The sequence below is a fragment of the Uranotaenia lowii genome, chromosome 1 (genome assembly GCF_029784155.1).
Source record: "Uranotaenia lowii strain MFRU-FL chromosome 1, ASM2978415v1, whole genome shotgun sequence".
Taxonomy (NCBI): Eukaryota; Metazoa; Arthropoda; class Insecta; order Diptera; family Culicidae; genus Uranotaenia; species Uranotaenia lowii.
The window spans coordinates 128,708,052-128,735,491 of NC_073691.1; the positions used below are offsets into that span (position 1 = coordinate 128,708,052).

General features: G+C 38.8%; 4 protein-coding genes across 5 annotated transcripts in view; 2 read left to right on the top strand and 2 right to left on the bottom strand.

Moving 5' to 3' along the window:
* Positions 1 to 348: 348 nt before the first annotated feature.
* Positions 349 to 27,440, bottom strand: part of LOC129739980 (probable maleylacetoacetate isomerase 2) — an 89,640-nt gene continuing 62,548 nt past the window's right edge. For both annotated transcript variants that reach the window (XM_055731560.1, XM_055731559.1), the window contains 2 exons: positions 4,643 to 4,761; positions 349 to 1,450 (listed from right to left, as the gene is read on the bottom strand). In XM_055731560.1, the coding sequence (XP_055587535.1) occupies positions 1,112 to 1,450; positions 4,643 to 4,761 (458 nt within the window). In that variant the 3' untranslated portion in view covers positions 349 to 1,111. The remainder of the gene's footprint in view (positions 1,451 to 4,642; positions 4,762 to 27,440) is intronic.
* LOC129739976 (uncharacterized) lies at positions 4,959 to 5,979 on the top strand. The gene is made up of 2 exons (XM_055731556.1): positions 4,959 to 5,114; positions 5,177 to 5,979. Exons 1-2 carry the CDS (start codon positions 5,070 to 5,072, stop codon positions 5,879 to 5,881), a joined length of 750 nt encoding a protein of 249 aa, XP_055587531.1. The 5' UTR covers positions 4,959 to 5,069; the 3' UTR covers positions 5,882 to 5,979.
* Positions 6,124 to 7,099, top strand: LOC129739978 (uncharacterized). The gene is made up of 2 exons (XM_055731558.1): positions 6,124 to 6,177; positions 6,237 to 7,099. The coding sequence occupies exons 1-2, from the start codon at positions 6,139 to 6,141 to the stop codon at positions 6,933 to 6,935; spliced, it is 738 nt and encodes a 245-aa protein (XP_055587533.1). The 5' UTR covers positions 6,124 to 6,138; the 3' UTR covers positions 6,936 to 7,099.
* LOC129739977 (uncharacterized) lies at positions 25,341 to 26,200 on the bottom strand. The gene is made up of 2 exons (XM_055731557.1): positions 26,143 to 26,200; positions 25,341 to 26,080 (listed from the first exon to the last, which is right to left on the bottom strand). Exons 1-2 carry the CDS (start codon positions 26,185 to 26,187, stop codon positions 25,382 to 25,384), a joined length of 744 nt encoding a protein of 247 aa, XP_055587532.1. The 5' UTR covers positions 26,188 to 26,200; the 3' UTR covers positions 25,341 to 25,381.

A 27,440-nucleotide genomic window follows, 5' to 3' on the forward strand; every position in this document is an offset into this window, starting at 1 on the left:
TTAGAGCAATTTCATAGTGTGGCAATTTCATCGTGAACACTCTTAGAAAAGTCTGAAAGCAGAACTAAGAGTCAGAATTCAGATTCAGAATTTATATTAAGAAACATAATTAACATAAACAAAATTGGTGGTGTGTTATTTGAACTAAAGAGCTTTTAATTTTAATCCCAGTATAAAATTATTCAATTTTTCAACACAAATTTGCTCCTAAGCTTTCGAAGAAGTTCATTCACAACCGAAATTTTGAATATCACATAGAAGATATAAATAATTACGTCTTCTAGTAAGATTTTCCCGTCAGAAAAAAAAAGAATCTCGGATATGCGGAAATTAAAAAAATAGGTTCGATGAATATTTGCATTCGTATTTATTTTCTGCCAGAATAATCAGTTATAAAACATTATGTTCTCATTTAGTAGGTACACTTACACCGCATGAAAAGAAATGGTAAGAATTGACAATCAAGCATTTTTTTTAAATATATAAATGGACATTTGCAAATACTTTATATTATTTTTAAAATTGAAAACAAATGAAAAAAGCTCAGAAAACACGAACAGGAATAGCATATAGGGTTTCCACAAAAAGGGATAGTACACATTTAGGGACACAAATATGATTTTTAATTTATGAGTTTTGTTTAAAATCGTATATTTTATAGATGATTTCTCTGCGAATAAATCATCTGCGTTTAAGCACGGACATCATGCATGTGGTAGATTGTATTTAAAGTTGTCGTTCAACTTTTCATTTAAATCGTTGACAATTCTTTAAAAAGCACCTCATGTTTTTATATTCTCGGTTTTGTCTGTCCAGCTCTCAGTCATTTTTTGTGTGCTTTCAATGTGTATATCGTTTCCTGATGAGATTCAGTAAAAATGTTAGATATAAGTGAATGTTTCTCTAATGGTTTGTTGTAAATAATCTGCAGTATACATAACTGTTTAAAGTTTTTTTCTTCTATCATATAAAAAATGTAGCTTTCTGTAAAATCTTTCTTCTTACAAAATGACTCGACCAGACAAAAACAATTGTGAGGGTGTGTATTGTGCTTGCATGTTTTGACGTTGTGCATAAGTATTGGGCTCCCTCTTACGAGGGTTGGCCGAATTTACTTGGCCGCTTCCGGTGGGCAGTCGGGTTGATTCGAAGGATGAGCGGCGCGGAATGCCGGATGACCCTCGAGCTCTCGATCGATGCGCAGGATTATCGGATAAGGACGCAAATCCACGTGGAAACGACGGGCGTTGAACACCTGAGGCACCAGACAGCAATCGGCCAACGTGATCTCATCGCCGACGCAGAATTTCCCAGCCGAGGTAGACAACAGTTTTTCGATGGCCCGGAAGCCACGCGTAATCCAGTGCTGGGCCCATTCCTTTTTCTTCTCTTCGCCAACGTGAATCAGGACGATCAAATTCTGCAGTGGTTGAATGCCGGCCGTTATAACCTGGAAGAATACGGTTTGAAATTGATTTTTAATGTTAGGGATGTTGAAGAATGTTTGAAGAGTACGTGTACTCTTTTTCGATAGAGAAATAGGCGTAAGCTTATTTTTGTGAAATTTAACGAAATGTCCCTTAACTGTTGTTGTTGAAAACCAGGTAATCTGAGAAACGAACTTACATATTTCTTCCAATTCATGAAGTTTGTATATTCTTAAGTATACTTCGGATTTTCCTTCTTAGTTGAATTCTCTAAACGATGGATAAAAATAGTTGGTATCACGAATCGATTTAAAGCGGAATTTTTCGATTTTATCACTGTTCGATTTTTTCAATACTCGCCAAATTCAAGCTCGATTTCATCACGGTTAGGAGAGATAAGGGCATAACGAGCACCCGGAGCATAATAAGCACTCCTCTTTTCTACAAAAGTAGGTATTTTCTTAAATAAATTTTCATGAGGATTTGTCTCGTACTACCTATAGCATTAATTTTTCACAAAAAAATAAATATCATTATTATCTTTACAGAAATATTAAAAAATAACTTTCTATGTCTCAAGTGACGAAAATATTATTATTTTTGAGCACCACGAAATAAGCTTTTATGACTTTTAAACCATCTCGATCTAAAATGTACGCACTGCAACATGATTTACACATTGTTTCTCAATTTTCACCATCATTAAATTTTTGATTTTTCACTTTAATCAATTTTAAAACACGTTTTTTACTTAAATTTGTTGACTCGGGGCGAACAGAGCACTATCAATCGGGGCACGATGAGCGTTTTGTGCCGTATATTCTAGCAGCGAATTCAACGCGATGAAGTCAACTGAATAATAAAGTCTGCTTCATTTAATATTGGAACAAATTCTTTTGCTCATTGTGGCGCTCCTAGTAGACAGATTTGGAAACTTTTTTCACCCACGTGTCGGGAAATTCATTACCTTTCACCATGTTACTATGTCATAACACCAAACGATAGCATTTTGTAAACAACCGCCATGGAAGCCGAACGGAGAGATCAAATTGTGCACAGTTTTCTTGAAAATCCATTATTGTCTGCATCGAAGGTTTGCTAAACAGCTTAAAATGCCCAGAAATACCATATGGCGTGTTATCAAGCAGTACAAGGAAACATTGACGACGACTCGGAAGCCGCATTCGAAGCGTCGGAGTGGAACTGTCGACCGGAAACTGCGTGGGAAAGTCATCAAGGCCGTCAAGAGGAATCCCAATCTTTCAGACCACGATTTGGCCAATAAGTTCCAGGCCGCTCACAGTACGGTGCGACGAATTCGTCTCCGGGAAAGAATAAGGTCATTCCGAGCCAGCAAACAGCCAAATCGGACGCTGAAGCAGAACAATGTGGCCAGAATCCGTGCTCGAAAGCTGTACGACCAAGTGCTGACCAAGTTCGACGGATGTAAAGTCTGCTTCATTTAATATTGGAACACAAACAATTGCGTGTAGTTCAGTCATTTATTAACGAATTCATAATTTGTTTTTCATACAAATGTAGCATTTTCTTTACTCTTTCATAAAAAAAAATTAAAAAAATTATTCATTGCTGTTTCGAAGAAATTCTCGTACTCGTACTCGTAAGAAAACTGTGCACAATTTGATCTCTCCGTTCGGCTTCCATGGCGGTTGTTTACAAAATGCTATCGTTTGGTGTTATGACATAAATACATGGTGAAAGGTAATGAATTTCCCGACACGTGGGTGAAAAAAGTTTCCAAATCCGTCCACTAGGAGCGCCACAATGAGCAAAAGAATTTGTTCCAATATTAAATGAAGCAGACTTTAGAGCTACAATTTGACTTGTTTCATCTGACGCTTTGGTCTATTGGTAAGGTGTTAGAGAGGAAATCAAAAGACTCGAGTTCGATTCCTGTTCGAGGTGATTTTTTTTCAAATACCATTCATGATTGATTTTTTTGATTGTTACATTATACGGCTAGTAGCATCATCCGCCAAACAAAGCATCAGAAAAATAATGTATGAGCGTGTGTGAATTGTTTGAATTGTACAAACAGACCTTGATTATTTTGTTATTGCTTTTTTTTATGGAGCTACGCCTCGCCGTTTAGTGCAAAATGTATCGATCAAAATGAAAAAAAAAACGGCAGAAAACGCTCATCGTGCCCCGATTGATGGTGCTTATACTGCCCCAGGGGTCAGCCAATTAGGCAATAGACTTTTTTAGTGTTTGAACACGAAACAATGATGTAATTCACACATTATGGCTGTTCTCTATGGTTAAATAAGCGTTTTTCTTAAGGTGGCCATTATTTCCTTATCTCCCCGATTGTTTCGATTTTATCACGCCTTTTTTGGAATTTTTTTTGTGAACGTTCAAATTATTTGTTAATAACACATATTTTTATTTTTGCTTTTCAGCATGTTGACCAGCGAAAAGGATAAGTTTAATGGACCGAGTGCGGCAGAATGACAGTTGGAACCGTGCCTTGATCTGCTGCTCATGGTGATCATGATGTAATTGTAAACAAATAACAAATTACCCAGAAATTGAACTGAAAGTTTTTAACATCAATTATCTTGATGTTTCTGTTTCCATGAGACCTTCTTACTAAATGCAACAACCTCTAATTGAAGCAGGTTTTCATCTGAAGAATTCATTGATTTCATAAGACAATCTTATTGAATTTCACTTCACTTCATAAGAGAATCTTATGATAGACATAATAGTATTTTTCTGAGTGTACGGTATTTTGGGCAAATAAACAAAAAATACTGGCGAAAAGATGAGAAGATAACCTAACCCATACACACTCTCATTTTTCTCTGAACTCGGTTATGTTTGAGTATTGGGGCCTCGAAAAAAATCCAAAATTTAAGTTGCCACACGTTATCTGGATCTTTTATCAAAAATCAAGAATATTGCAAAATTTTCTTATGTGAACATTAAGCTCACAGCTATTTTTACTGTTAAACTTTTTAATTTTCACTCCTTCAATTTGAATTTATACCGAAAACAAAATGTTGCATTTTTTCGAGTACATTATTTATGAAAATTAAATTTAATTTATTTTAAATTTATTCTTAAGTTCTTGTACAATGACGATTTTTTTTTCTGTTCGTACTTTAATCTACAAAACTAACAAAATATGTGAATACCTAAGTGATTATAGTTTGTTATATTTTTAATCTTTTTTTTTTTGATAATCTTACCTCGCAAATTTCCCGCACTTTGGCACGTTTTAGGACATCCTGGGGTAAGAGCGGACGCTGCGGACGGGTCTCCTCCAGGTAGTGCATGATTGCCATCGATTCTATCAGTGTGTGGCCATCTGAAAAAAAAAACAGAAAAAACACTTGTAAAGACATAGAAAAACGCGTACCGCCTTACGGGACAATAATTTGTTATGAAATATCGGGAAATTTGTTTATGATGGTGTTATTTGGCGGACCGGTGTGCGCGGCCCTTTGGTTCCTCCAATCAATCGTTGATTACCCGCCATAACTTGGGGAAGTGGACATCGGACGATTGAATGCGATGCCGCCAGATCGGAAGTAACTTCGATTGGTCCGGCACCTTAGCTGGACATTAGCCATCCGGAACAGGTTTCGAAAGGACGTGCTGTGGGAAAATTGAATCATGCTGACAAAGTTGGTGATTGTGGCCCTGGTGGCGTTCGGACAGGTGAGGTTACTGAATCTTTTGAATATTCAAGGGAAATAACTTGAAACGACTTTGGCCCCCAGCTGGCTTTTGCCATCCCTGTTCAAAATGAGGAAATCGAGGGTACGCAATCCAAGTCCGAGGAAGCGGCTTTGTTGGTTGAATTTGATCGAATGTTCAATCAGTTGGCATCTGACATCAACTACAAACTGCGAGTGTATCGGATGAATCATACAGTTCGCGTTAAAAATCTGAATGCCCAGTTCATCTCACGGTACGCGATAACCATTACCGAGATCCAACACATGAAACAGCACGCGAAGGAAGCTATCTTGGACCATGCACTGGATATTGGAACTCAGAATCCTTGTATCGTGGAGAAGAACGATGAGGCAGTTCGTCGGGCTACGCAAGCTGGTAGAGATTTGGCAGCAGCTTCAGAGAAAGCATACAGCGATTTGGCTACCATCAATCGGATCTACTTTTTGCCCCTGGTCAAGCAGTTCCAATCTTCGGCATCCGAATTTCAGTGGGTTACGACGGCCAAGGTTGAAGCCAACAATCCGGTGAATAATTTGCAAACCATTCTGCGGGATTTGGCCTTCCACTACCAGGATAACGAGGGCATGGTCGATCAGGTCATCAGTGGCTTAGAACATGAGTTGGAATCGTTCCAGTATCTGATCAACAATGTTCGTCGCGAAGTTTTCACCAAGATTGACTACATCGGACGCAGTTATTTGTTCAACATGGAACAGCTGATCGCCGAAGCCTTGCGGTGCGAATAGGTAGATCCTCGGAAACGTGTCCATTACATTTCTGCACGAAACTTTGTTATCTTGGTTGAATAAAAGTGCATCTCTGTGCGAGTGCTTATTTAAAAATATTTTTAACCAGCTAATCTTATCGTAGATTGAGTCGATTGGTTCGAGCGGACTGTATTGTATAACTGTATTATGTGGGGGGTATGTTTTTGGAAAGTTATAAAAGGGTAAGTACGGTTATTGTTGGGATTAATTGGTCATTTTTAATCGGAGGCTTCAGAATGAAACTGTTGGTATTCGCCATTGTTCTCGGAGTCGTGGTGAGTATTGATTGTTGAGCGAAAAAAAAACGTGAAAAATTAATTATTTCTATCTATAGGCTTCGGTCACGGCCAAACCGAGTCCTCGTCAGTTCAGCATGGAAGAATTCGCCAGGTTGACGGAGGAATTCCGGGAACGTTTCGACGATTTGCATGAGGAGAAGGACCGATTCGTATCATTGGTTCGTATCATTGCTCGGGGAGAATTGAACCTTTTGAACCGTGCTGTGCTCGAAAACCTTGGCAATGCCTGGAGTGATATTGAACACGAGTTTGACGACACTAGAGCTACAATTGCCGAAAGGATCCTCGACCCGAACGCAGATGAAGACTGTCTGCTCGGATTGGTCTCGGAGTTGGTTGCTGAACAGGTCCGTGCTGGCAGTGCCATGAGCTCTTGCGCCGCTGATAAGTACGATGTCAAATCGACAATCGCCGATGAGATGCGTGCGCTGGCAAATATTCTGCAACGTATTTCTACCGCAGCTGCCGAGTACACTCTGTACTCGTACGCTACCCACAACTCCTTCACAGACGCTGAAGACCAACTCGAATGGTTGGAGCAAAACTTCCAGAATCAGGAAAACTTCTGGAATGATGTCGCTCGCCCGGAAGCCCAAGAGGACGTAGACAACCTGGAACTGAATCGTCCAATTTTGGTAGAGGAAAACCGTCTGTGCTTGGAGCGTATCATAGCCGACATGGCACTCGTCGAAAGAAACGTTAACAATCGCATTCAACAGTGCATCGGTGCTTAACACTTTTGCTGCTTAACAAAGATCAATAAAACAGTATTTTATGTCTCCGTACCTCGGTGTGACCATTTCATCAACAATTAAAGATGACGTCACATGCATCCAATCAATCAATAAAAATTGATATTGACCATACTGCTAGAAATAAAAAGACGAAACATTTTCGAAGCGGATTGGTTAATCTTATCATAATCTCTTTAGTTGGTTTTTCTGGACCCTAGATTTTGTTTGTCAACCCCACAGTCAGCAATCGCTTCTACCTCGACGTAAAACCAAAATTGAGCTTATCTCTCATGATAAAATTTTATAATCAATTGCTTTTGGTAGTAACACGATAAGAAAAAGAAGTTACATAAGATGACTGTACGTTAGACTGAGTCGATTTGGGGTCATTTATGAATAGAAAAGACATATCCCTGTGAAACAGCTAATAACTTGTTTGCCCAATAAGATACGAAGTTACGGTTTTCGACAAAGTTGTTCAGCGGCACATTGGCACAAAAAACCCTAAGGTGGGTCGGTTCCACAGAAGAAACAAAAATGATGTTGATTCTTCAGTATAAACTATTAAATTTTCCCATACAAACCATTATGTACAAATTTACTCATGTAAACGTTACTTAAAAATTCTGCAAAAAATCATGGATGAGTTTCGGACCAAGACGAAGCCCTTTAAGACCCCAGGGTTTGAAAAATTCAAAAATGACCCCAAATCGACTCAGTCTACTGTACGTACATTAATTGCCTGATGAACTTATGGTTAAGGCTTTGCTTTTAATTTGAGGGTTGAAAAGCGGTGTTAAACAATTAATTGAGCATAAGTGTTTTGCATAACGATTACTATGAGCATTATTTCTAGATTACTGTACGAATTCGCCCTAACTTATACTCTCAATTCAATCCAATACCAACAAAACTCTGTGAAAACAATAGCAGGATACAACAAAACATTGCTCTTGAATATCGCAGATCCAAATAATTCATTATTTGATTGGTTTTAAGTGAATATTATTACAGTGAATTGTGCAAGCGGAAGAAGGCAAGCGGTGTCGGTGGTCTCAGTTGTATCAATGGCTGCCCAATCACTAATCACTAATCACTAATCGTACTTCCACAGCCAGAACTTATGTCTGAGTCCCAAAGAATAATACAAGTGTGTAAATATTCTTCTTGTCTTTAATCATGTTTTTGATTATTTTAACATAAAAACATTAAAATTATCGAAAACATAATGTGGTTGGGCCTACCATGGAGCAGAGAACGCAAAGACATCCGGAACACAGGAACAGGAAGAAACGTGGACCACCAGTACCATACGTTTCAAATGGACATTATCGTTGGAAGCATGCTAAGAAAAATGCTCCTTGATGAAGAAACCATGTGTAATTTAAGGAAACTTCGCCAATCACCAGGACCATTCTAGAGGGGCTGGAAATGATTTATTTAGTACATAGAAATCACAAAACTTTATGAAACAAACATTTTGAAGAATTCTTAACTTATTTTTTCTGTTTTGGGTTTCAGTGTACAATCATATCTGGTCATCGACCAAGGATAAAGCGCCTTTACTCGCTCTTGAAAATAAAAAAGAGAAATGGAAAATATTAGTAGAAGATTAAACCTTCCGAGGTCTGTTTGAGCTCGAAAGGTTTTTTAATTTACCCTTATAATTTAAACATTGATCGATAATATAGTTCATCGCAGGCAATGGCCAAATGAAATCATATTTCGCAATTATGGAAAATCAAATAAATTAATAAATTTATGTTATTATTTGTTTCCAAAAATACTTATCGTGTGTCCGCTTCTTCTTCGGAACAATTCCTCGGTAACTCTCCAGTGAACACAAATTAGAAACCACATTTGCATTGCAAACACACTTTCCCACAAAATCCTTTCTTTTTATGAGCACAACTTTTTCACCTTCGATCTGAACCACTGCTATTAAACAAGACCTCGGATGTATATGTTTTTACCATATTTTACTTCGGTTTGTCCAAATGTACGCGGAATACAAACGTGCTCGTAAGCAGGACACGAAAAAATGACACGCATCTCAGCAACCGGAAAATTGAATCCCACAAATTCGCCGAACACGAAACCCAAAATACGCCACGTCAATGATCAAATTTCAGTATTTAACAAAACACGATTCTGTACACTGTCTTATCAAATTTTAATATGAAACTTTGAACTTTTCCCGTATCCAATTTATTGCAAATCACAGTTCTGAGCCCTCTCAATAACAACCAACTTTTACGACACTCTTTAGACGAAAACGCAGCTGTTTGCGAGTAAGACCGAGAGATCGCACACATTTTTCTTAAAGCTTATTTATCGCACTTAATCGATTTTTTTTCGAGCGACTGAATATCTTCATGTAACTTTTCTGGACAATCATTTCCTTAAACACTCTTTAAAAACCCAAAGAGATATAGCCAGGCCGAACAAAACTATTTTATCACGTCGCTTACGCAGCCACCCGCTGAACAACTTCAAAAATTTAACTTATTTCACGGGGAATTTGCGGAACATCCAGTGCACCCTTTTAAACTTTATCTCATTCATTACATTTGAACACTTTTTGATATTTATTAATCTATAAAACGTTGAAAATTAAAGTTTTATAAAATTTTCGCGGACGGAGAGAAAAACGCGTGCGATTGGCAGAAAACATCGCCTACTTCTCCTCAGTTGTATCAATGGCTGCCCAAGCAACAAAAAGTCACATACATATTTACTTGAATGAAGGCATAGATAGTTACATATTGGCTGACAAAGAGAATCAACCGCCCAATTCTCTTTAGTGTACTTAATGTACTCATTAATGAACTTGGAAGTTGCAAAAGCGATTAATATGTACGTTGTATATGACTTGTGTTGCCTTATTCCCATGAGTGAACTATATGTACTCATTAATGAACTTGAAAGTTGCTAAAGTGATCTATACGTACGCTGTACGGGACTTTAGTCATATAAAGGGCACAAAAGTGCTCGAATCTGGATTCGGTGAGTCACAAAAAGTGCATTGAAGTGCTTTCAAAATCAAATCACCACTTCGAGTTTCAGTTTCAGTTAGAACAACATCTAGGCGTGGTCTAATGGTAACGTGTTCGATTCTCATCACGAAGGTCGGGGTTCGATCTCCAAACCGAGCAAGTTTTTTTTAATTAGTAATTTGGTATAGTGACCATTCTGATGCTATATATGTAGGAAATGTAGGAAAGAAGCAATTGAGCAATTTGTCGAGTTTGGAATCTAGCGGGTGGCATTATAGCGGTACCATGTACAGAACATAGTAAATAATCGAGAGAAGGTGATATGAACCGATACCAAAGGTGCAGTTGACATAGAGATATTTTTTTGCTCATTTTTCTTTTTTTAGTATCTGAATTAAAAGGCCGCTGGAAGCTGAATCATTAAGACCTGTTCTGGAACTTGAAAGTATCAATAAGAATTTAAATTTTGAGCTGCACAGAACGTACTTCATATCAATGATGGAGCCGAGTAAGCGTTTTTGGACCTTGGGTACTTTCGGTTGCTTGGGTGCAGCAGCTCCTGAACTTTAAAGCAAATGCTGAAAACGCGGACTGGATTTTAACCGTTTAGACCAGGTTTACCAGACTTCGTTGTTTTCTGCGCAAAAAGGTCCAAAAACTGCGCCATACATTACATAACATTTGCACAAATGCGATATACGACGACAGTTTGATTATATGCTAACCCAAACAAAATACAAACATATTTCTAGCAAACGCAAACGATTGCTAGTGAAAATCGCAACTAATACGAAAAAACCACTGCTTCCCGATCAATTTTTCGCAACCCGCTTGCGCGCTCAACCAAACAGCGTCATACACGCTGCATCTCGCATTCGCAGTGACATAATTCTATCGAATTTCATCACATTTGTGCAAATGTTGATGTGAATAGTTGAGTTTTTCGAAAAAGATAGAACGGCTCACTGGCAGGACTTGAACCCGGTCCGTCAAACTTTTTCGAAAATTTTGGTTCTCGACGCAATAGGTTTTTTCTAAGCATTCCATTTTAATTTTTACCTGATTTTGCAAAAAAAAAAAAAACTGAATAAAATAGAAAAATCCGAGCTTCTTTCCAGAAAATCCGGGTAGCCGAGCCGGTCCGAACTTTTCTGATTTTTTTTTGTCAAATATCCAGGCAATTGCGGGTAGAACCAGGCAAGGATAATCTTCTTCCTTCTTTTTATCGGATCAAACTCGATTACTACTAATAATTTACTTGGTTCTATTTTATTGAGTGCAACATAATTAAAATTTGTTTATCTGATCCTAAATTAACATTTGATTAATCGTCCAATTATTTTTCAAATTAAATATACAGTGGTTTTTCGATTTTATCACGGTCAAAAAAATTTTTATATGGCGAAACCGTGAATTTGGTGAAACTAAAAAATAATGTGGAAAAAAGTATTTTTATTGTCTTTAATCGAAATTCATAATGTTTTCAGTAGTGGAAACGTTTTGTATCAATAAATTTTGATCATGAGATATAATTATCAAGGATTACTAAACACAAAAGATCTATTTCAGTTCAAATTATTCTTCTCTATAGCAAGTTTAAGATTTTTGCTTGAAATAAAACCATGTAGAATATAAATTCAATCTTCATCGGGCTCTCATTGAGAACGGATCGCTTTATATGCTCGTGCTAAACGTCGGGTTTTTTCTTCTCCGCGAGTAGTTGTGTTGAGGGTTATTTCGTGTCTGGCTGGAGAAAATGGCTTCCTCGCTGCGGCTACCAGATGTTTTGCAGAAGAAACAGATTTAGCAATCTCAAGCAATTTGGCTGATTGATACATGAATCAAATTTGTGTTGGGAGGGGAACATACTATGCAGAAAAGAGTTTTATTCAATTTTTGGTTGCTGGAATTGTCATATAAATGTATCCGAAAATTGATCTGCAATAAAAGTGATTAGTGAACCACAATTTCTACGAGGAGATTATAACAAATTCTCAACCATTATCACGCCAACATGAACATTTCAATGAATGTTTATGTATGGGTGTAGCTGGATTTGGAAGAGAAGGAAAAAAACGCTCTTCTGGTGGCGTGCTCAAACAAGATTCTTGTGCATCGTGAGAATGGAACATGGTGACATCATTTGCCGGTGAGGATGTTCTAATTTTATTTTCTAACAATTATTTTCATAGTTTTCTGGACAAAACTGTCTTTATTAGTGATATTCACCAAAAGAGGGCTTTGAATCGAAGGAAATATATTTAGTCATTTATCTTTTTTTTAACTGCACATTTGGAATCAATTAATTATTTTTTTTATACTGCCTCACAAAAGTTCGTCTCAGAACGAATCTCCGAAGATTTAGATCAAAGCAAGCTATGAACATCTATTAGGATATATTGACAGTTCTACACGAACACCACCTTAGCAGGAGGCCTCAGCCCTAACCTCAAACCATGGGAGAACAGAATCGATTTTTGAGAAGGGCGCACGATAAACGCGATTCTCCGGTACTAATATCGACAAATTCGCCCTGTGGAAAAGATACACAGATGCTCGTGTTTTGATTTGTTTTTGGTGTTCAGGGCTGCCAAGAGCATTGATATTTGGAAAATGATTATATTTTTTTGATTGCATTAATGCAATTGTTACTGAAAAACCTTTTCATGAGTACTAAGGATTTGCAACTTTCCCGTAGATTTCTATCCGAATGTGAACATTAAACGCAACGAAATGACAATTGTCTGTATCGCACACTTAAACTATGTAGCGAATTATGTGGATATATTTAAAATAATCAGAGCATGTAGGCGATTATTTTCAAAGTCAACTTAGGCTCTCATTAATTTACTTGTTTGTTCAGTGAATTATTTTGCATTCGTTTGGAAGCTAGAAACAACTATTTTTTAATCTACCATGCAATACATGAAAATATCTTTTAGATGTTTTAAATTCACCTTGAAAATTCATTAGCAAAAGATGGCTTATTTTCATCCATTTAGGGACGCCTAGTAATGAATTCAAACGTTTAGCTGCTATTCCTAGTTAAAAAATTTAATCAATTCAGAAATATTATAACTAGTTTTGAACAAGCAAATACTGATTTTAGTTACGCACCTAGCATCACTGGTGAGGACGCCAGCAAATCAAAATTTGAGGTTATGGCTGAGGCCAATTTTTCGCCAATACTATCGCCCGTATATACCCTTATAGTGCGGTACGGAAAGCATTCGAATAAATTACACACACCGTTGCATTTATCTTCCACACTTTTTTCTCAACTTCCTAAATGGACTATAGGAACGCCTTCCAACCTACAGTGGTGAATAGCAGAAGCACAGTTTAGGGGTGTATCTTGGAAGTGTTAATTATATAAAATCTTACCTCTCCAAATTACAGTTGCGATAAGACAAAATTAATAATATATCCTATTCTCCTTCTTGTTGTGATAAGTCGATTTTAGATACTTATCCAATTACTTTCATAGTATTTTAACTTCCAAAATAAAAAAAATCTATTTAAAGGTATTTCAGTAGTACATTTTATTTTATGACATTATACGATTTTTCTATTGTTAGATAGTTAGAACGTTTTTATTCAATTGTGCTAAATTCAATCTTTTATTCTTGTTGTGTTATGTAATCTCGTTATATGTATATAACATTTCATTTAAGTGATAGAATGCACCTAGGGTTAGAAGATGTCAAAAATGATACCAACATCTGCATTCAACAAATCCATTGACATAAAATTGAATGAAAAAGGATCAAACATCCTCATGTTTTTAAATTACATGTGTTCATTATTTTTTATTTTTCAGATCAGTATCCTTTTAAAAAAAACAACAATTGAATATATTAACCAAAAAACATAATCATTTTAACATTGTAACAAATTTATATTTCCATGATATCTAAATAATTTTCCTTACGGCCAAAAAATATCTTTGGGTTTAGGGATTTTTCTTGTTATATTGTATATACTTAATAATTTTAGAGGGAATGCATCTGGGAATAGCCTGAAAAACCATTGCAAGCGGAGTGGTAGCCAACCATTGTAGGTTTCTGAGGGTTGGATGCCTTCCCTCGACGAACCATCGGCCGTGGAAGCCCTCGGGCCAACCACACAGACATAGGCAGGACCTTGCTACCGATGGGGGACCCTTACATACATACATACATACAAATAAAACCATGTAGAATATAAATAACATAAAATTAAAGTGAATAATTCAGTATTTATGAAAATTTAACAGTCGTTATCTCTTAAGTCAATTTTGAAAAAGAGTTCAAAGAAAAATACATAAAAAAAGTTTTGCAAATTTCAAATTTCAATATTTTAATCTTCACACCTTTGATTAACTAAAAAGTTTACGTTTTCGAAAACTATTTTGAAATTTGCTTAACTTAGACTTCTAAAGTGTGTTTCTCGAAACTTTCTTTTTGGGCAGATAATTCATTGTTTTTCATATGTAGAAAATCTTAGTCCTTTATACATATCTTAAGGCAAAGCTAGCAATAAATATATTCATGTCGATTATTACAAGTGTTTTCACGATTTTAAAGACTATACAGCTCAATGACATTTTCATATTATTGAATACCTATATACCTACCATAAAATAAACCATATAAAATATCATGAACAAAGACGCTGTATTTACGCTTTTGAACGAAAATTAAGGTCCTGGAAATGGTTTCTGAATCAGTTTACTGCGAGACGTCGTACAGAACGGATGGTTTTTAACTCAGCTCTCTGAACTGGTGTGGTCAAGGTTAAAGTGGTTATGCTCTCAATTGTATTGAGATAGAAGTGCTATGTTTTGAGGTTAGAATTCAAAATCACGTGCTTAAATGTCGGATAACAAAGTTCGAGCAAACACAATTCGATTTGCCTTTGGGAAAGGTTCAGCAGAACCGACGGAGGCAGAAATGTTTAAGTTTTGCCTAGAAAAAAGCTTCAAGCCGGAAGATATCTACTCCGTACACAAGGACAAGGATACGCAATCAATTTTAGTGAAGTTTGAAAGTAAACTATTAAAGGAAAAATACATGAAGAATATGCCTCCAGTGATTAAATTTTCATACGAGAATGGATCGACTACCGAGATAACCGTGATGGACGCAGAAGTGAATTTCAAATATGTGCGGATTTTTAACCTTCCACCAGAACTCGAAGACACGGAAATTTATAATGTTACCCAATACGGAACCATTCGGCAACAAGTGAGGGAGAAATACCATCCCAGAACGGGTTTTCCGGTATTCTCCACAGTCTATTTGGAATTAAATAAAGAAATTCCCCCACAGCTTCGCATTGGACACTTGCCGGTCCGCTTGTACCATGATGGTATGATCAACAAGTGTTTTTGTGTCATAGCACGGATCACGTGAAAGCAAACTGCCCTAGTCGAAATGCTGGAGTTGTAACAGCCGGCTAGCTCAGACGACTATTGCACTCAGGGTCGGCTAACGCAATTCACTAGGGCAGACTCACGACCATGGTTATTGCACATCACAGGTAGACTTGGGCAGAACAATAGAAAAATAAGGTGTTTCGGATTTGCGTGCATAAAAGGGTTAGGATTACATTTTACATTATATTAGGACGGTTTTGATGAGATGTGTACAGGACAAGCATTATGAGCTTCGAATTGTTAGGCTTGTGGATGGACGAGGACAACGAACGTCTCATACCTGGTACCAGCGGTAGACTTCTGCAGTTATTCGTGCACGTGGTTCCTGCGGCGACCTTGGACACGGTAATTGGCGATCCGTGTGGTGGAAGGTCCCGATTGCTGTTGATTGATGACGATGACAGCAACCTTTTGACTTGCCTGGCAGGATGGACAGCTTCGGAAGGGCCGGAAATACTGAGTGTGAACTCCTTCCAGACGGTGCGTGACTTGCCTCGAAGATACCCGGTCACGATTTGCAAGATCCGGATTAATCGGGAACCTCGAGCTCCGACGAATCCTGTGCAGCCCCGGTGACGATACCTCACGACCGAATTTATTCGGGACAACGGCGGATTGCTGGAGACACACCGGAAGTGATAACACGTGGTGTGCTGTGATATCACTATGACGGGAAGCTGTTCCAAAATCTAACTTTTGAGTTCTTTCGATTGTGCGTGTAGTTATGCAAACAAAGAATGAAATTACCAGACCAAGAAGAACATAAGTAAACATCCTATCGGTCGGTAACAAAGTGGTTTTATTTTCCGTAGGTGAAATCATCGAAATTTTCCGTGTTCGGAGGGTTGGAAAGCGGTCCAGCCACGGTGTTCGGATTGAACGATGGATCTTCATGTATCCGAAACCAAATTAAGGTATTTTGTTATGACGGTAAGAAAATATAACGAAAATAGAGTCGAAAACTTGATTGTTATTGAAACGGTTTTGTTTTGGTTTCCAGATGCCGACAAATCTATGGGCAGGATTCGATCGCGGTTCAACGACCTGATAGTAAACTAGGTCAATAGGTGGAATATGACGGTGAATAAAGAAGAGGTACTGATCTTGGACAGAATTGTAATTCGTTTTATTTCTTTCAGATGATGTGTTGCAAAAATTGGAAATAAATAACCTTTGAAGATGAAATCGGATTTTTTTTAAGCCAAGCCGAGGAAATTCCTACTTAAGCGGGTTTTAAATTGTCGGTTGATCAAATTCCTAAAGATTTACCAGATAAGTCTGAAATCTCATAAGAAGATGTCCCTTGTTTCCTGACAATTTTAGCCGGAAGATATTGAGCACCATATTTGGCATTGTAGTGCTCGAGTGCATTGGACAATTTCATGTTCCGGCGATAAACCAAATCACCGACTTTAAAACCTTTGGATTGACGAGGGTGTCGAAGATTATAAGTTTTTCTACCCTTTTGGTGGGCGATTTCCAGATTCTTTTTAACCAGTTCCTGTATTTGGTGGAAGAGATCGGCTTGTTGCTGTTGCGTGTCATCGGAATCCCTGGGAAAGCGTTCGTGATCAGTTCCCTTCAAAAACATTTCGTATCCGTGTGTGGTGAAGTACGGAGTTAAATTGGTTGCGGAGTGAATCGAAGTATTTAGAACCGTTTCCACCTTCGACAGTTTTGTGTCCCAAAGCTTCTGGTCACCTCTTGCGTAGGTTCGAATTGCGGCATTGACTGTTCTGTTAACTCTTTCAACAGGGTTCGCCTGCGAATGATATCTAGAGTTTAGCCAATGCCGAATGTCGAATCTATTCAAGAGGGACTTAAAATCTTTGGACAAAAAATAGGAAGCATTATCTGTAATGATTACTTCGGGAACCGAGTTTCTGAGAAACCATTGGTCTCTTAGTGCAATACAAAACGATGAGCTATCTATCTTCCGGAATGGCAATAGCATCACCCATTTGCTGAACAAATCAACGACCGACAAAATGTATTGATTTTGCTTTTTGCTACGGGGTAAAGGCCCAACAAAATCTAAGGCTATTATTTGCCATGGGTGCGTGGTGATTCGTTGGTCTCCCATTGGAGGGGCCATTGCGGTGCTGGGAAACTTTGTTTCCTTACAAGTGGCGCACATGCTAACGTAATCACGGATCTGCTTAGTCATTCGAGGCCAAAAGAATCGTTGCTGAATCCTGGACAATGTGCGCTCGAACCCTGGATGCATGGAGTCGTCATGACCCTCTTGGATGATTTTGAGACGAGCTTCGGGGGCAGGAATTTCCTTCCATGCATAATGTGTGTCCTGCAACTTATTAGGTTGGGTTACGTACTTGTAAAGAACGCCATCCCGAACCTGAGTGTCGACGAAATCGTCGGGTTGATGAAAAACTTTTTCTAGTAAGTCATTATACCAATCCGCGTCCGCTGCTGAGCACACGGTTGCCACGCTTCGTGACAGGGCGTCTGGGACAATATTGTCCCGCCCCTTGCGGTGAACGATGGTCATATTATAGTGCTGTAAGGCCAGGCACCACCTGCTACAACGCGAGGCTGTCTTCCATTTCGCCGTCATGATATGAGTCAACGCGCTAGAATCCGTAATGAGGGTAAAGTGACTACCTTCTACGTAGCCCCTAAATGCATCGATGCACAATAAGGCAGCCAGTGCCTCCTTCTCACAGGCATGATAATTGCGTTGCGGAGTTGTTAATTTATGTGAGTGGTAAGCGATTATTCGTTCTTGTTCTTGCTGCTCCTGGGTCAAAATACCAGCGATAGCTACATCGCTAGCATCTGTTTGAATGCAGAACTCTTTTTCGAAATCAGGAGCAGACAAGATAGGCGCCCAGATTAATTTTTCTTTAATCTGTTCGAACGAATCTTCTGCAGATTCAGTCCAGACCAGAATCTTCGATTTTGTTTTCAACATTTCAGACAGGGCAGCAGTTATACCGCTGAAATTCTCGATGAATCGCCTGTAATAGTTGGCCATCCCTAGGAACCTTCGGAGTTTAGTGATTGTCGTGGGTCGTTCATATTCAACGATGGCTTTTATTTTCTCCGGGTTGGCTCGAAGACCGTTTGTCGAAAGTAGGTATCCTAGGAATGGCAACTCAGGGACACAGAATTGCGACTTTTCGATATTTATCGAAAGGTTTCCTGACCTAAGTCTTTCTGCTACTTCGTTGAGAAGTCGAACGTGATCCTCGAACGTCTCTGATACGATGATGATATCATCGAGGTATACAAAGACGTTCGGTTCGAGTTCTCCGTGGCCAAGGATTTTGTCCATTAATCGAACCAATGTGGCTGGACTGTTCACAAGTCCGTAACAACAACGAGTAAACTGGAACATTCCCCGGCCTTGTACACTGAACGCAGTGAACCGCCTCGAAGATTTTTCCAGTGGAATTTGAAGAAATGCTTCGGACAAATCAATTGTGCTCAGGTACTGTGCTCGTGGAAGCTGTCCCAGTATTCGCGCGGGGTGAGGAAGCGGATATGCATCTCGGATAGTCCGCTCATTTATTTTCCGAGCGTCCAGACAGAGGCGTACTTTGCCGGACGGCTTTATAACTGGTACAACATTAGAGGACCAATCAGATTGGGCGCGTTCTATTATGCCTACCCTAAGCATTCGTTTCAGCTCTGCTCCTACCTTTTCTTGAACTTTTGGGGAGAGGGCATAAGGGTACTGACGAACGGGCGGTTTCCCTTTCCACTCATCAGCGATCTCAATACGATGCTCAGCCAATGGGGTTTCCGTTAGGCAGTCGGGTTGTGCTACTAAGAATTTTAGCTTCGTTTTCTCTAGCGTAACTTTCTGCTTATCAGTTAACTCTATGGATTCACAAATCATTTCAGAATCTGAATGGAGTTCATCTTCAATGACGTGGCAGTCTCGAATAGAAGGCCAAACTTCGAAACTATCCCAAAAATCCATGCCATAAGGATACAATCCACTGACAGGTTTTGGACTACGAGAGTTGGTACGATTTTGATTCGTTCTGCGAATTCATACGGGACTAGGAGTTTTCCTAGAACTTTCAATTCAGAACCATTTGCGGATCTAACGGTCATCCTTTGCGAAAGGGGTTTTAGCTTAAGATTTTGAAATCGTTTAAACATTTTTTCGTTGATTAATGTCAATTGACTACCGGAGTCTAGAAGTCCTTTGCAAGAAACTCCATAGACAAAAATGTCAGCATAAGGACGATTATCGTCAAAACTTGAAAGGGAAATATAGTGAACCTGGGTTGACGCTTGGGCGTAGGCATTTTCCAAGACCGGTTCCCAGAGTTCGGAAGGTGTGGTGTTAAGCGGAAAGGAATTTATACGCTGGGATTGGACGGTCGGCGATTTTCGATCGTCTGCAGCCCGTTTTTTTTTGCAATATGGGCAATTCTGCGTTTCGAAACCCTTAAATCCGCATACCATGCACAATACACCTTTGTAATTTCGACACTGTTCTAACGAATGCGTTGTCTGCCGACAGTACAGACATTCGAAAGTGCGAGGAGGCCGGTGAGACTTTATAAGTCCTTCTAGGGTTCTGGTGGTTTTAGAACCACTAGCTTCTCGCAAGTCTTCTTCAGGTGTTGGGTTGGGAATTCCGGTTTTCTCGTACTTACTTGGCGGTTCGTTTCTAGCTTTTGGGTTGAGAAATGTTTCTTTCGCTGGGTCATTTTTGTAATTTCTCGATTCTGGCTGGTTTGGTGGTCGAGTACTGACTGGTCTTACATTGGACCTATTACTACTCTTAGGTTGTCGGTCCTTGGTGACCATGTTGGTTGATTTATCAGCTGCAATCACCTTTGCGTACAGCGAGAAGTTGGAGGCATCAATCGTGTGGCCTGCTTCTAGTAATTCTCTAAGATTAGATATCGGTTTCCAAAGTAAAGACTTTTTATAATCAATTCTCATATTTCTTTTTAAAATATCCAGTTTTTCGTGGTCGCTCATTGAATTGTTCATGGACCGAAACATGCTCTCCATGTCATAGTAGAATTCTTGGAAGGTTTCGTTCCGTTGCTGGCGGCGAGAGTAGATCCTGGTCCGAACTAAAGAGTCTAACTCAGGATGCACAAAAGCCTTCTTTAACTCTACCACTAAGTGGTTCCAATCGTTCAACTGGCCTGCTGACCTCATGGACATGTACCAATTGAGCGCAGGTCCAGTAAACAGATGAAAAGCCGAGTCAAAAAGAGATTCTACGGTTGTGTGTTCGGATAAAGCAAGTTGCGAAACAAGGCCCAAAAACTCGTTGAGCTTTAGACCCTGGTCGGTACCGGCGTATTTGTCCAGTTTCCATTTGGAGACTGCGAGCGATTTGTGATGGGAGGCGTGTCGTATATCTTGATTGAATAGTTGGGATTCTATAGGGTTCATATTAGAGTTCCAATATTCCCGCCGAGGATGAGGATTTGAACTAGAGACTGAAGTGGTCGGCACGGAGTACGAATTTGTAACCGGCGGACACCACGACTGTTGCTGGTTGGTAACCGCTCAGACGACTATTGCACTCAGGGTCGGCTAACGCAATTCACTAGGGCAGACTCACGACCATGGTTATTGCACATCACAGGTAGACTTGGGCAGAACAATAGAAAAATAAGGTGTTTCGGATTTGCGTGCATAAAAGGGTTAGGATTACATTTTACATTATATTAGGACGGTTTTGATGAGATGTGTACAGGACAAGCATTATGAGCTTCGAATTGTTAGGCTTGTGGATGGACGAGGACAACGAACGTCTCATACCTGGTACCAGCGGTAGACTTCTGCAGTTATTCGTGCACGTGGTTCCTGCGGCGACCTTGGACACGGTAATTGGCGATCCGTGTGGTGGAAGGTCCCGATTGCTGTTGATTGATGACGATGACAGCAACCTTTTGACTTGCCTGGCAGGATGGACAGCTTCGGAAGGGCCGGAAATACTGAGTGTGGACTCCTTCCAGACGGTGCGTGACTTGCCTCGAAGATACCCGGTCACGATTTGCAAGATCTGGATTAATCGGGAACCTCGAGCTCCGACGAATCCTGTGCAGCCCCGGTGACGATACCTCACGACCGAATTTATTCGGGACAACGGCGGATTGCTGGAGACACACCGGAAGTGATAACACGTGGTGTGCTGTGATATCACTATGACGGGAAGCTGTTCCAAAATTTGCGACCGTTCACTCGGACGGTCCGATACTGAATGTCCGTCCTCTCGTTGATTGTCAGTTTTCCCTCCTCCGCCTACAGTGATGCCGGTTTTGCTTTTCGAACATCATGTTCTCGAAAGACCCATGCAGCATAATGGAAGGAATGAGGGATAGGACAATGGAAAGGGAGATTGGATATACACTGAGGAAAAACTTAACAAAACACGCAAACCTATCTACTTTGTTCGGTAGCAGAGTAACACGTGGATCGGTTCAAAGCCGTTTATTCAGTAGCGTTGTTGCTGGAAATCATCAAAAGACGCTTCTCTCGGAGACTGTGTTCAATCGACCTTCGGAAAACACGAACTCAGCTTTCGCTACTAGTAGTACAAGTACTTTGCGCAGAGCGTCCAATACGGAGGAGGCTCATCGAGGAAAAATGGCGCTACCAGCTGAGTCAACGCAACCAAAAAATGTTGAGGAGAGTACGGAAGAAGCAACACAAACCAACAGTTCTCTGAGCACGGAACTCAAGACATCATCATCGCAACAATGGAAACGAGTTACTAAGCGAGGAAGGAACACAAAAAAGGACGCCGATACTGAAGAACACTCATCCAACGATTCCGAACTTGGCTTTCCAGTTTTTACTCCAGACGCCCCATCGGTATTAGCATTACAGGAGCGAAGAACGAGGAGTAAAACTAAACATCCGAAAATGGAGACGGAACAAGAAAAAGCGATTAAATTCAGATCAAAAAGTAAATAATAAACACATTTTAAAAATTGTAACAGAAAAAAAGTCAAACTTGCAAATCAATTGTTCAATGTTTGAATCGGAAACAATGTAATGTAACCATGATATGTAAATTTTATACTTAACTAGCTAATAAAAAAAATCAAAAAAAAAAAATGATATCTAAAAGAGCGTGAATATGGCGAGTATTGATAAAATCGAACCGTGATAAAATCGAAAAACTACAGTACCACAAGTTAAAGGGTGATACGGTCAAAATTTGGTCAATATCAACTTGACGTATTCCTTTCAATTTTGCATTTAAAAAACCTGAACACCCCTCATTTTGAAGGTGTGTGTGTGTGTAGAATGTTGCTCCTATTTTGATTTTAGAATTCACTCTCCAGTGTCAGAATCACGTCCAAGGAAGAAGAGCAGCGTATCAAAATATTGCTCACGCATCGCGAAAATCCGAGCTACTCGCACGCAAAGCTGGCAAAGTCGCTAAAAGTTACCAAATAAACCGTTACAAATGTAATTAAAGTGTTTGGGGAACGTTTGTCGACAGCCAGGAAGTCTGGATCGGGGGGAAATCGAAAACCGGAAACTGCTGAGACGACAAAGAGAGTTGCCGGTAGTTTCAAGCGAAACCCTAACCTCTCTCTCCGAGGTGCCGCAAATGCATCGAGCCAAAAAACGAGCCGGACTATCGACTTACAAGAAGGTAGTGACTCCAAATCGCGATGATAAATAAAATACGACGGCCAAAGCGCGATCCCGGAGGCTGTACACGACGACGCTGACGAAGTTTGACTGCGTGGTAATGGACGACGAAACCTACGTCAAAGCCGACTACAAGCAGCTTCCGGGACAGGATTTTTATACGGCAAAAGGAAGGGGATAGGCAGCAGATATTTTCAAGCACATGAAACTGTCAAAGTTCGCGAAGAAATATCTGGTTTGGCAAGCCATCTGTACCTGTGGCTTGAAAAGCAGCATTTTCATGTCTTCCGGGACTGTCAACCAATAAATTTACGTGAAAGAGTGTTTGAATAAACGTTTGCTGCCTTTCCTGAAGAAACACGGTTGTTCCGTACTGTTTTGGCCGGATTTGGCATCTTGCCATTACGGTAAAAAGGCCATGGAGTGGTACGCCACCAACAACGTGCAGGTGGTTCCCAAGGACAAGAACCCTCCCAACACTCCAGAGCTCCGCCCAATTGAGAAATACTGGGCTATTGTCTAGCGGAACCTAAAGAAGACCAAAAAAACTGCTAAGGATGAGCAGCAGTTCAAGGCAAACTGGCTTTCTGCGGCGAAGAAGGAGGATAAGGTGGCTGTATAAAATCTGATAGCAGGGGTTAAGCGTAAGGCCCGGCAATTCGGATTTGGAAAGGCGGAAGCCTAACTGAATATTTTTCCTGATTTTTATACTAATTAAACTTGAAAAAGAAATTTAATTTGATTTTTAAAATAATCGATTTGACCGATTTACACGCGTTTTCCCTTGACCAAATTTTGACCGTATCACCATTTAAAGTTTTACAATCAAACCTTCATTTGAAAAAAAAAAAAATGAAATCAAAATCGGTAGAAAATTTTGAAAAGGGCGAATGCGCCAAAAGTATTTCTAGTTTGCAGCAGGGAAGGTTTAGAAGTCGCACTATCCGCAGTAACCGATCTGCCTTGGTATTACGATGGAATTTTCCAATCAATAAATTTGTGGCGAAAGCATAATGTAAGTATTTGAAATCGAAGTAGTGTTCAATAAATGTTCTTTTATTCAAAAACGCGAGAGATAATTGACTTGAAACTTACTTAGAAATTCAGATAAATTTCACTCGAACGTCATAGTGTAATTCACTTGACTGGGCACTTAAGTGAATTCACTTGACCCATTACTTAAAAAAATTCAAATGAAATTACGTTAGGTGAGAATTTACTACAGATGTCACTTATTTTTTAAGTGAAAATTATTTTGCGTGTATCGATTGGAACTTATTTGTTTCAGATGTCGCTTCTCTTACATGTAGGTTCACTACTGATACCTGAAACCGAGGGTAATTCATTTCTGAATATGGAAAATTTTGATTTTAATTCTCCTCTCTATTAATTGCATTTTTATGTTTTGAGTTTAAGGATGTGGTTAGTACGGAATTTTCATTATTATTTGACTCTGGTGATCCAGAAATATTGAGATTTGTGCTACCTAAAATAAATTTTCAAGCAATTTTCTATCTAGGAACAAGGAACATTATTTTGTTATTTATTTAATGAATTACCAAAAGTAATCTTTGATTTGAAACTTTTGATATTTGTTATTTACACTCAGAAAAGGGGTAGGCTTAAAAGCGGCACGTTATCCAAACGAACGGGAAAATTGTGCCTAACTTTTTGTCAAATTATTTGTAACATTTTTCGTTTTATCATTATAATCTTATTTTTTCGCAAATTTGTGGGATAGTTTTAATAAGCAAGATGGTTTTGGTAATAAATTTACCTAAAAATCACGTATTTTTGACAGTGTTCACTAATTATTGCTCACTAAATATGAATTTCGAAACCCCTCCGCCCCATGAACGAGTCCTTCGCAAGGACCTGATATAAATGTTAACACAACACGAAAAAATTGACTTCATAAATTCAACAAACTAGATCCTGAAGTCTCCTAGCTAATATGATGAGATAAAAAATCATCATAACAAACGTGAAAATGAAACAATTCATTGTGAAATTGGTTATACAATACCAAGTTATCTGCAGACCTCTACTTTTAATCAGTAGGAACCTCACGTTATGCTGATAAAAAGTAGGAAATGTGTTAAATTATGCGTTATGTAACAACAAATGTTAGATCGATTTCAATTTGACTAAGAAAAATCGTTGGACCGATAGAGATAAGGACGTTTGAAGATATAAAAAATACACTATTGTCGCTATTCCACAAACGGATTGAGTCCAAAAAAGATAATTTTCTTGGAGAAACTCACAAGAAACAATATTTCTTCTTAATACTTTTGTTCGTATTATACAGATTTTTTGTCTTAAAAAATATTTCTATTTTCAATAAACATTACTTTGTTATAATTATAATGTTCAAATTAATTGTTGTAAGTTGTATGATATTCTTTATTTAACTATCAAATTTAGGCTCTTATCGCACTGCAGCTGCCGAGCTGCTCCCGCAATTCCTCATTCAACAAGTCAACCTTCTCAATCAGTATATCCAGACAGTCCTTGTTATTGGCCACAATGATCGGCCTGTTGTACTCCATGGCATTGATCTCGAACTGGATCAAGGGCAGCACCACCTCGTCCCACATTTCAACCGAATCTTCGTACATTTGGCGAATGTTTTCCGCTTGCCGATCTGCATGGGTGACGGAATTTTCAACAGCAAACGACCAGAGAACGTATTCGCTCAGTGCGGTCGACAAACGCTGGAGAAGATCGATGAATTCGTAGAACGAATAGGACAGATCATCCTTAGCTGAACCGGTGAGAGCTGAGCAAACGCCCATCGTTTCAGCCAATTCGACTTGTTCACGTCGGATTTGGGCAGTCAGATTCAGCAGGCATTCTTCGTTGCCTCCTTCTGTGATTTCCTCAGCAATGTCCCCGATCAACTCGTCGAAGCCGAACTCGATGGCATTTCGGGTATGGCCCAAATCCTTCAGAAGGTCTTGGTTCATGAGACTATACGTGGCAAACAGGGAAACACGTGCAAACTGCAGCAGTTGATCCTTTTCATGGCTCAGGTCATTGAAAAGCAGTTTGTATTCCTCAACAACGTCGATCAGATTCGAAATTGACCTCTTCTTGGCCACGGGATTAGCATGGATGACCTGGTACATACAATAACTTCCTTAGAATTCTCTTTTTTTGTGTAACTATTAGTAAATCTTACCGCCACGAGTGCTAGAAGTGCAACGAATTTCATGATAGCTGCCATCCTGACTAGATTATCAAACAATAATGGATCATGCGGGTTAGCTCCCGATTTCTTATATTGTTTGCTACTGCTGGGACCGAATAATTTCCAACGTTCGGTGATTAGATAAGTAATGTGATTGCGGAAATTGTGACCGATTCGATTCGAGTACCGGCGCAGGTGTTCCAAACCGAACGGAACCGCGGTTTGCAAATTCAAATTGCCTAATCCTTATCGAATTTTTAAGCTCATTTTAAAATAACCTATCGTATGAGACATCCGTTGCAAAGTTGAATTATCTGTATATTGTCGTCAATTTAATTTTATTCAACACCAGAGTATTGATAATAAATTGAGATGAATTCAGACAAAAACGATAAATTAAGCCGATAGTTGTTTTAAAATAATAAAATTGATTTAAGTCTTTATGCTTAATTTTAGGTCTTCTGTTATACGTAACGAAATCTACAATTTTTGTCGAAAGATATTTTATAAGATAAATGAACTTATTTTTCCAGCTTATAAAGTTTATGTTCCACATATAATGCATGCATGATGCAAAAATACAACATGTAACAATTCACTCAAGTGTTCTATTTTCATAACGGTATTAACCTACACGGATAGAAAAGTTTAGTATTTCCAACAATTATCCTTACTTAGCCACTCATATTGAATCATATTTCTGATTAATTCCCGACCAACTATAAATATTAAGCTTTACACTATATATTTATATATATATCATTGATTATCTGTTTGTTTTTGTGCATTCAATAATATAGTTTAACGTATAAACTATATGTGTCTGATTGATTTTATGCATTCAAAAATAAATAAAATAGATTCAACTATAATCGTACGATTGGTCTTCTGCATTCAACAAAACGTATAGTACATCCAACTAGTATAGTTTAACTATAGATATGATAGATTCAATTATATTTTTGTGATCGATTTCATGAGGCCAATTATAGATAATGTAGAATCAACTATAAGGGTATAGTTGATTTAACTAGAGATATGATAAATTCAACTATATTTTTTTGATTGATTTCGTGAGGCCAACAATAAATATTGTAGATTCGCCTTGTATTTTTAACGCTACTTCATTTTATTTTCAGAATAAGAATTTTATTTTATCACACAATCACAATATTTAGATATAGCTCTTTTGCCTGAATTTGCCTGCTATGAAAGTTATTATTGGAATTTTTAAGCAGTTATTCCAGTGCATCAAGCATGGTTTTGTGGTAGCGTACGCGCCTCTCAAA